General features: G+C 42.1%; 1 protein-coding gene across 2 annotated transcripts in view; it reads left to right on the top strand.

Moving 5' to 3' along the window:
* Window positions 1-10,897, top strand: part of FNDC3B (fibronectin type III domain containing 3B) — a 371,182-nt gene that overhangs the window by 306,834 nt on the left and 53,451 nt on the right. For both annotated transcript variants that reach the window (XM_023515748.1, XM_003794293.3), the window contains exons 16-21: window positions 163-234; window positions 2,637-2,755; window positions 4,696-4,801; window positions 5,725-5,897; window positions 7,655-7,768; window positions 8,060-8,209. In XM_023515748.1, coding sequence (XP_023371516.1) covers window positions 163-234; window positions 2,637-2,755; window positions 4,696-4,801; window positions 5,725-5,897; window positions 7,655-7,768; window positions 8,060-8,209 — 734 coding nt within the window. The remainder of the gene's footprint in view (window positions 1-162; window positions 235-2,636; window positions 2,756-4,695; window positions 4,802-5,724; window positions 5,898-7,654; window positions 7,769-8,059; window positions 8,210-10,897) is intronic.

Raw genomic sequence — 10,897 nt, 5'->3', positions numbered from 1 at the left:
TTTTTTTTTTTCAAGAAAGATGTTGGGTGTAATAAATTATTATGCCTTTTGGATAAGTCTAGAATTAAGACAGTATAATGTTATATGATTTTATGTATTCTAATGATATTTACAAATGAAAATTATTTTATTTCATTACCAATAAGAATGCTTACTTTCTAGATCCTCCAAAGGACAATGGTGGTTCAGAGATCCTCAAGTACTTGCTAGAGATCACTGATGGAAATTCTGAAGGTGAAGTTTTGGCAAATATCTATTCAAATCAAGTCACAAGACCCATTTTCTAATATGGTGATGTGGTGTGAACATCTTAATAATAACAGTAGACAATCATTAATTCTAATACTAGAGCTATCATAATAAACTTTAATCATATTCTGGCAGTTTTTCTCTTTCAAACACAGCATCAGTCTGCTTGAAATGTACATTTTTGTCATGTTTAAAATTTTTGCTGGTTTTTTTGTTTTTGTTTTTTGATTTTTAGACAGTTGCCCAGGCTGAGATGCCATGGCCTCAGCCTAGCTCACAGCAACCTCAACCCCCTAGACTCAAGCCATCCTCCTGCCTCAGCCTCCCAGAAGCTGGATCATAGACATGCACCACAATGCCCAGCTAGTTTTTCCTATTTTTAGTCCAGACAGGGTCTTGCTGTTGCTCAGGCTGGTCTTGAACTACTGACCGCAAGGGATCCTCCTGCCTTGGCCTCTCAGAGTGCTGGGATTACGAGTGTGAGCCACCGTGCCTAGCTTAGGTCTTCTTTTTTTTAAACTAGAGTTCCTGATTAATAGATAAATAAGCTTAATGTTTATCTTTCCTAATTTGCCACACCTTTTATGGACAATTTTATAAGCAAGAAAATTATCAGAAGCCATCAGCAGAAAGGGTACCTTGGAGACAGTGAGGGAGTTCAGTAATTTACAAATTCTCCTGTAAGATGACAAATCGTATATAGTAGTATAGGCTAGTGTCAAGTGTTACACTTTGGTAGCAAGTTTAAAAAATGCTTTTCCATCTTCATGGTGATTTTCCAGTCAGATTATTTACTCATCACTATTCACACTGTGTGGATTAAAGGAGTAATGTTAGAAATCAAATTCCTTAGATGGTGCCCTTTAAAAATTTCCTAAATTTTCTTTTTGATAAAATTCAGTAGTCTTTAGTGCAGAAAAATATAATCATTACAACTTTAAAAATTATACACAATCTCATCCCCCAACTGTTAAAATGTTGTACTGCCTACGGCCAAATAAGAAAGGAAAAAGAGACAGAGCCTCGTGTCTCTGGGCTGGTGTGCGGTCAGCCACTTACTCTCTGGCACAGCTACAGACAGGGGTTTGGGTTTTTAAGTTTCTCAGGTCCTCTTTTAAGCTGAGAACATGAGAATCCTTTGAGATAGGCACAGATGTTCTTATGTAAAAATCATAAAAATCTTTTTTTCATAAAACTTTTGTGCTAAAGATTTGATTTAGTTTTTTTATATTAGTAAAACTACCTAGGAGAGAAGTCACATAGATGCCAGTGGCTCATTATAAGAAACTTAAGTATGTTTTGAATTTTCTTGGTTCTTTTAGCTACTTATGGCGAATCTGTACTTAAAGTTAGCAAGTTTGCCCGTGCAGGGGGAGTTCTGAGCACTGAGTCTTTCCAGGAGCCCCTGCTTGCAGCAGCCTTTTCAGTACGGGTTCTCAGACCTGGAATGTCAGTGTCATTGTCTTCAGTGTCCCCTCATGTGGCCTCAGTGCGTGAGACTTGATTGTGAATCTAACCTCATAAGCAGCTGAGGGAATTTGTGGAAGTTAATCTTACAAAGAATCAATAAAGTACAAGTAGTTTCCCCAAAACAATGTCATGTAGTAAAGGGTTTCGTTAGGTAGGCAGCTGGAAACAGCCTGAGTGGGAACAAAGCAGAGGGGAGAGAAACTCCTCCCGAGGCCTGTGGCCCAGGCACTTTCCCTCCGGTGGCATCTGTCTGGTCAGGCTCACAGCCTCCTGGTGACCCTGTTTTCATTATTCAGTTTCCAAAAATGGTCTGATAAGCTGGGTCGCACAGTTCCATCTTTACATTGTCACCCTTTCAGGTATTTTTGTCTTTTAAATGGGGTTCCATGAAGACAGCAGGACTTTACCCTTAAGACCTAGTTTCCTTCAGGAGGATTTCACTCACTGTGACCTCCAAACAGCTAAGAGCAAGGAGGGACTCTTCAGCTTTGCTCCAAACTTGCCAGAAGCCCGTGGCGAGCAGGCCGCTGCATCCTGGCTGCCCCACGGCCTGCACCCCGAGTGTGTCAGAGTTTTCTCAGCACCGTCCTCGTCCCCACTCCTCACTCCCACATGCAGAGGACACATTTCAGATGTTTTCCTGCAGCCAAACTTCATAGTCAGCAAATGATGATGATCACAACTCTCCCAGTCAGCAGTGCTGAGCATTAGAAACGATTTCATGTTATTTTAGTATTTCATCTTTAGTTAAAGGCAAGGAAAGAGAGGTGTTTGGCTATTTAAAAAAAAAAACACATGCACACAAAAACAAGAGGTGTTGGTTTTCGTGGAAATCACGTAGAGTTTTTTCTCAGCAGTAGCCGCTGCTGCTGCGGTGGCCACAGAGGTGTAGACTCATCCCGAGTCTTGTTTTACAGCCAGCCAGTGGGAAGTGGCGTACAGCGGGGCGGCTACGGAGCACACGCTCGCCCGCCTGAAGCCCGGCACGCTGTACAAGCTCCGAGCATGCTGCATCAGCACCGGGGGGCACAGCCAGGTGGGTTAAAAAAATGTGTCTTGGTCATGCAGCCTGCCGTAGTCTCATGTCAGGAAATGGAAAATGGCCTTTTCAAAACTGTGCTTCTGAGGACACAAAAGGATGAAATGATTCTTAGCTTGTGGTATTTTCAAGGACATTTGTCACTTAGTTGTTTCACAGAGGGCCTTGGCATAGTCATGTGACAGTTAAATCACCAGAAATTTTACTTTAGGTTAATAAGGAAGACCTAAGTTATTGCGGTGATAGGAAAGTATAGAACTCAGAGTCTGAAAGGTCAGCTCTGCACAGCTCCGCACAGCCCGCGCCTTGCTCCGGGTGCCTGCTGCCATCTGCTGCCATCTGCTGGAGGGTTGCTGTAAGCACAACGTAAGTGGGCTGGCTGAGCGGGAGGCGCCTCCGTACTGTACCGGCCTGCAGGCGGCTGCCGCTGTCTGGTCAACTGCTCTTGATATGACATTGGCCGAGCCAGTTAATGTGTCAGGAGCCTTAGTTTCAACCAAATGGTGTTTTCATAGGCTCAAATATAACCTGAGAAATACACATGAAGTACTCTGAAATGAGATATTTATTATCTGAATGACTTTAACTTACATTTGGAAAAGTGAGAGGCAAGATGATTAGAGGTGCTTAACACTGATGTGAGCTACTAATACTTAGAGCAGCATTGTTCAACCTTGTTTACCTCACAGCACACTTGAAGCTGTAATTAAACTTCTGTGGCACACTTAAACTATGTCCATCAGGAAAAAGCGAAAAAGAGAATGTACCTATTGTGCTTTGAACTTCTTTCTTTCTTTTTTTTTTTTTTTTTTGTAGTTTTTGGCCAGGGTTGGATTTGAACCCACCACCTCTGGCATATGGGGCCGGCGCCCTACTCCTCTGAGCCACAGGCGCCTCCCTGAACTTCTTTCAAAGTAATTTAATTAATGATCTTTAAAAATTTGTACAGCATGCTCTGCTGTACAGCAATTTGTACAGCAATACTCGTTGAAAATGAGTGATTTAGAGAGAGAAAGGAGGAGGGGAGATAGCACCTGTGCTGGGCTGAGTTTTTAAGAGAATGCCTACCACTTGAATGCCTGACTTTTCAGGTCAACTCACCTGTGACATCTCATGTTTATCCCCCCACCCCCACCCAGGGATTGGCATTGCTATGATGTCTGGACAGCCCATTTAGACAAGCTTCCTGTGAGAAGAAGGTGCAGCTAGACTTTTGTTATAGATTTACTCTGAGAAAATCCAAATCACAGCCATAGGTTCTCAGCAGGGTCTGCCTAGGGCAAAGTGCCATGCAGGGCGGTGCCAAGGCTCTCTGTTTTCTCTACACCACTCCTCCTCAGGAGAAGAGGGAGTTTGGTGGAGCTACAGAGCTCAGCCTCACTTTCTCCTGTCTCAGAAGGGAGGCAGCTTCCACACAACCAGCCTCACACAATCACATCCTGCTAGATGAAGCCTTCCTTACTTTAGCATTAGCAGAACCTGTGGCTAATGTTAGGTGCAGTTGATTAATACTGACTGTGTTTGCTTTTCTGCTCTGTATGTGAATGGCTGGCCTTCTGTGACGTCATTTAAGAATTTCATACAGCTGTCGATTTGTGTTTACTTGTGTCCTTAATGCAGAGTCTTTCTAATTTTGATGTAAAGGAAAATAATTATATGCTTAGGATACCCAGCACACATATCTACCAGTCTGGCTTTAGAAGTGATTATTCTTTTTTCTACCAGTGCCATATATAGTATATGTTCACTCTTAAAACACACACACCCATTATATGAAGGTCTTTCTACATGAAAAGTACCCCAGTAACACGTGCACATTTAATACATGACTCCTTTTCAATAGCCTTGACAGTCGTGGGGTGGAGTCTGCCTGATATGTGGACGTCTGCTAAATTCACCGTCACTAAGAGGTGATTCTCTGTGGTGTTTCCCTGCAGTGTTCTGAGAGTCTCCCTGTCCGCACACTGAGCATTGCACCTGGCCAGTGCCGACCACCGAGGGCCTTGGGCGGACCCAAGCACAAAGAAGTCCACTTAGAGTGGGGTGAGTGAGTAGACCTTGACCCTGACCTTGACCACAGGTCGGACAGCCAGAGATTAACACTGAATGCTCTGTGGTTAAGTGTTAAGGCTTCCTTCTGAAAACTGTGCTTTGTTTTTCTGTTGAAGATGTCCATCTTCTCCTTAACATGTGTGGATCCAGGTTTTCTGTGTGTGTCGACCCCACCGCCTCCAGTGCTGTCCCTCATCCTGCTGCTCCTGACGGTGCTGTGTGCGCCAGATCCTCCACTCTGGGGAGTGCTTTTCTAGGGAATGCTTCACAACAGCTAGTCTTTTTTAGGAGGATTTCAACTTGATTCATAAGAGAAAAATTGCACTCAATTTAGAAATTAAACTGAGAAATTCCTAAGGGAACATAAAGTGCCTCCGCTGTAGTGACCGCCCTTGCTGACTGGCAGCCGTGGGTCCTAGCGTTTCTGTGGCACCGACTGAAGCTGTGTAGCAGCTCCTCCCATGGCAGCCGTTCACAGCATGTGAAATTCAGTTCACAGTGTATGAAATCACAAGTATATACCCACATAGCTCTAGCAGACTCTCCCACCACTTTTACCTAAAATATTATAAAGTATTGTGCCAATTTTGGATTCTGTACCTTGATTTAGTGTGACCTTCCATTTATTTTGCATTAGTATAGGAGGAAATCTGCCTAACTCTTGATGCGTCTTTTATCTTGGAACTATGTTATTAATTTAATTGAATGTACTTACATGTACTTGCTTTGGATAGTGTGGTGTCTCTTTCTCTTCCGTGTCTTTTTTGGGAGGTGAGTGGAGATTCTTTTGTAAGGGAGATACTGAGGACAGGCTGCCTATGTCATATTGTGCAAAACTTTCATAAAATCAGATGTGATTTGGTCAACTAGAAGCACAAGAATGTTCTAAAATGAGAAAATTTCTTCATTCCCAGATGTTCCCATATCTGAAAGTGGTTGTGAGGTCTCAGAGTACAGTGTGGAGATGACAGAGCCAGAGGACGTGGCCTCAGAGGTGTACCATGGGCCAGAGCTGCAGTGCTCTGTGGGCAGCCTGCTTCCCGGGACGGCATACCGCTTCCGAGTGAGGGCTCTGAACGACGGAGGGGTGAGTGCCATCACACCACCATCAGGACACAGAATGCTGGCACTTCTTTTTCTACCCTCAAGACTCCTCACATATATATATTTTAAAAAGAAAAAAAAAATATATATATATATATATATATGTTTGTTTGTTTGAGACTGAGTCTCAAGCTGTTACCCTGGGAAGAGTGCCATGGCATCATAGCTGATAGCAACCTCCAACTCTTGGGCTCAGGCAATCCTCTTGCTTCAGCTTTTCCATTTTTAGTAGAGACAGGCTTTTCATTTTTTTGCTCAGGCTGATCTCGAATGCATGAACTCAAGCAATGTACCTGCCTTGGCCTCCCAGAGTGCTGGGATCACAGGCTTGAGCCACCGCACCAGCCTCATTTCTGAGTTGGTGGTAGCATTGGAAATCTTATGCTTGTTCTGTTCGCACCTGATTCTGTTAATCCAGCACTGAAGATCATTAAGAGCACCACCCTGTAGATGCCTTTGATAGTTTTTTAGAAACTTCCTATTCTCTCTCTGTCTTGATTTTGTTATGGGCTACAAGTACTTCTAATAAAAGTTCTCTGCCACCTTATCTAAGCTCACCAGCGATGTCTTAGGCCAGATTCTAAAATTTGAAGGGGGTCAAGCCTGGGAACACCAGCTTATTTGCTTTTTGGTTTGTTTCAAGTGAAAACTGAGCTCTCTGGCCTTTCTTCCTTCTGCCCTGTCCAAAGTTGTCAGTCTGTGTGTCTGTGTTTTATCCACAAAGCTGGTATCCTTTTGTTCTTTGAAATTGCAAAACGAAATGGATTTTGGGACAGATTCAGACTGAGCAGTAGGAGGCCCAGAAACTGTGGGTTGCTTGGTGTGTGAGAGATGGGTGAAGACTTTTGGAAGGGTAGGTGTGGTGGGCAGCGCAAATGGGTATTCAGACTGCCTCCCCAAAAAAACCCTAGGGGGTTGTACAGATGAGCTCCATGCAATAGTTAGATCTAATTAATTGATAAAATTTTCAAAAATAAGGAAATCCAGCTTGCAGTGACACTAAGTTGCTGGTGACTCTTCTCTGGTTCTCACCCCTTCAGATGGAAAACGTGTTTGTGTTTGGTCAGTTCCGTAGCCTCAGCTGTGTGTGGACACGTTTGGTCTGAGGCGGCATCTCACACCATCTCAGTAGGAGCTGGATTTCTTCTGATTCCCCACAGCACAGACATTAAACACAAACACACAATTCTAAACATTGAAGCTGACCCCTCCCCCAAACTTTTGTTAAGTACAAACCAGGATGAATGGCAGTGCCCACAGTTGCATCTGCCCCTGAGAACGCAGTGCAGGAGCTTTAGTTTTCAAAACGGAAGATACTGATAACTAGAAATGTCTGGAATTGGATAGCCAATTCCAAGTACATTTTTTGTGCATTAAAAGTTAAACTGCATGATGAATCTGACTTGGTTTGCTTTGCACCCCCTGAGAAATGTTAAAGCAAAATGCCAAGTTTTGTCAAGAACAAGCATGCTTTTATTTCTCAGGTCACAGTAAAAGAAAAGTGATTTATAAACCAACTTTCCAAGTCTTTTGACTTAAAAAAATGCATACAACAGGCACTTAACACTCAGGGAATGTGTATAGGAAAACACCTCACACATGTTCAAGTCCAAATGAATACCGCTGGGTGGTATTTTTTAACTGTTTGTGTTGGTGCTAGCCCGGCCCTTACTGGTTTATGAGCTTTCATATGCGCAGACACACACAAGCTTGTACACATAAGTGTGTGTTCTCTTCCAGTACGGCCCCTATTCTGATGTCTTGGAGATCACCACAGCCGCTGGGCCCCCGGGGCAGTGCAGAGCGCCTGGTGTTTCTTCTACACCTGATGGGCGTGTCCTGGTGAGCTGGGAGGTAAGTCGGGCACATTCTGCTTCTATTTCTCTCTCTCCTACTTTGTCAGCCCCCAAATAAAAATACACATCATGAGGAAGCCTCAAAGCCAGACGCATAGGTAGAGTTCCTGGCCCTGTGTGCCGGAGCTGGTCGGAGGTGGGAGGAAACACAGGATCCCTTCCCTGTTTTGCTTTGGTCTGTGTTCTCAGTCCCCGGGGCCACACTGCTCTCTGTCTCAGTTTAGTTAGATGCAATACAGTGGGATTTTCTCCTCCATAGAATTATGCTACTTAAATTTCTGCTTTCTAGAGTCCTGAGAGCTCTGGTGCTGACATCTCAGAGTACAGGTTGGAGTGGGGAGAAGATGAAGAATCTTTAGAACTCGTTTATCACGGATCAGACACCTGCTTTGAAATCAGAGACCTGTTGCCTGCTGCCCAGTATTGCTGTAGACTGCAGGTAAGTTGGTTTTAGGACAGTGTTCTGTGGAAGACACTTTAGGAAGCCTACTCCAAGGCTCATGGTAGGGAGGATGATGGTGGGGAAAAGATCCTTTTAAATAAAAATAAATTTGGTTGTTTTGGCATTTTATAGTTAATTGCTGCTTTTCTAGGAGATCATAATTATAAAAACAAAACAGGATTCTTCTCCTTTCTGGTTCTCACTACCCCTGCTTCTGGCCTGCTGGATAAGTGGCCAAGTACAAGGTGAAGGTGTGAAGCTCCTTAGGGTACCTTTTGTCTCCTTCCTCTGAGATGCACATTTCAGTGGGAAAGCTGCTTAGAACTGGCAAGACACAGTAAATCATTTTACCAGCTGTTGCATGGAGCCAAAAGCAGTATTAGAGTAATTTGGATTGGCCTATATTAGATTTCAGGACCCAGCTCCTCCTCCCACTGACTGGCATTAAGGCTGGTTAATCTGTCTGCTTCCACTGGGGAGTCCAAAGAGCAAAGCAACAAGAAGGACTGGTTCATAGCATCACACCTAAGTGACAGTGATCATGGCTTTACTTTTACTTTATTCACTTGGAAAAATTATTTTTTTCCCTTTTGTAAAGCCTTAGTGTCCTGTGAAAATAGAGTTCTTTGTCCTTTCCTTTTTATACATTCAGTAACATTTTTTATAATAAATTTCAAAACAGTTTATTATAGTGATATCGCCATTTTCTTTTCTTTTTTTTTTTTAAATTAAATCATAGCTGTGTACATTAATGCAATCATGGGCTACAATGTGCTGGTTTTACACACAATCTGAAATGCTTTCACCAAACTGGTCAACATAGCCTCCACAGCATTTTCTTAGTTATTGTGTTAAGACATTTATATTCTACACCTAGTAAATTTCACATGTACCCTTATAAGATGCACTGTAGGTGTGGTCCGACCAATTACTCTCCCTCCACCCATCCTCTCCCCTACCCTACCCTCCCTCTCCCCTTTCCCCTTCTTCTTGGGCTATAATTGGGTTATAGCTTTCATAAGAAAGCTATAAATTGTTTTCATAGTAAGACTGAGTACATTGGATACTTTTTCTTCCATTCTTGAGATACTTTGCTAAGAAGAATATGTTCCAACTCCATCCATGTAAACATGTGATCCATTCATGAGTTGTTGAGTACTTAGGCTTCTTCCATGACTTAGCAATTATGAATTGGGTTGCAATAAACATTCTGGTACATATATCTTTGTTATAATGTGGTTTTTGGTCTGCACAGCCAAGAACACAGTAAGTAAAGCAAACATACAGCCCTCAGAATGGGAGAAGATATTTGCAGGTTATGTCTCTGACAAAGGTTTAATAACCAGAATCCACAGAGAACTCAAACATATTAGCAAGAAAAGAACAAGTGATCCCATCTCAGGGTGGGGAAGGGACTTGAAAAGAAATTTCTCTGAAGAAGATAGTTGCACAGCCTACAGACACATGAAAAAATGCTCATCGTCCTTAATCATCAGAGAAATACAAATCAAAACTACTTTGAGATATCGTCTAATTCCAGTAGAGTTAGATATTTGTGATTAGCCCCTATCACAAAATCCCAAAACCAGAGATGTTGGCATGGATGTGGAGAAAAGGGAACACTTCTACATTGCTGGTAGGAATGCAAACTAATACGTTCCTTTGGAAAGATGTTTGGAAAACACTTAGGGATCTAAAAATAGACCTGCTATTCGATCCTACAATTCCTCTACTAGGTATATATCCAGAAGATCAGTAACATTTCTTGAGTGCTGTGGTGCTTTGTGCTAGAATCAAAGGTTGAGCAGGAAGAGAGAAACAAAGATTGATCAGGTGTAGCTGTTGACTTTATAAAGTCCCATCTTCATACATGTTTATTAGATTTGAATAGATGAAGGAACAAAGATGCAGATTTAAGTCAAATCAAATTGCTTATTGCTAGTATACCCAATGTCTCTGGCCTCTTTGGAGAAAATATTCCCTTCATAACTTCATTTTCCAGATCACCTGAAGTATTTCTGTTAAATTCTGAAAACTGCTTTTTCTTAAACATTCCTGATTAAACTCCTTTGATACATACCTTTCTTTCTTCTTGAATAAAGCCCCAGAGACATGATTAGCCTTTTGTCAGTGAGTCAGTATCACAGCAATTATCTGATCTTTACAATGGTGGTGTTGAGTCATTGGGAAAGATTAAATTATGCAGCACACCCCTGTTTTGGATCAAGGCAGAATGTAAGTAGAGAGCTGCCACTACAATAGCTTCAACTCCAGTATGCTTTTGGAATTTTGGTATCTCTCTAAAATGTTCATACATATGTATGTGTGTGTATTTTTTTTTCCCCTTTCAGGGTATATGAGGTCACTTAACATTGACTTCTCAAAACTGCATTATGAAAGACGCATTAACCAGAATAGACCCTGCATGATAACCTTATCTCCCTGTATTAACAACAGTAGAAAATATTTTCAAGTGTCTGTATTTACTTATAATAAAATGAATCCAATCTTATAAGGGATTAGTACTCTTAAACCACCATCAATGATTGGCCTGGGAACATAGTAAGACCCACCTTTAAAAAAAAAAATTAGCCAGATATGTTGGTACACATCACTTGAGCCCAGGAATTCAGCCTTGGCAACACAGCAAGACGCTGTCTCTTAAAAAAAAAAAAAAAAAAAAAA

This window comes from Otolemur garnettii, unplaced genomic scaffold (genome assembly GCF_000181295.1).
Source record: "Otolemur garnettii isolate 467f Iridium unplaced genomic scaffold, OtoGar3 scaffold00078, whole genome shotgun sequence".
Lineage (NCBI taxonomy): Eukaryota > Metazoa > Chordata > Mammalia > Primates > Galagidae > Otolemur > Otolemur garnettii.
The sequence above is the reverse complement of the archived record's forward strand: the minus strand, read 5'-3'. Positions and strand labels throughout refer to the sequence as shown.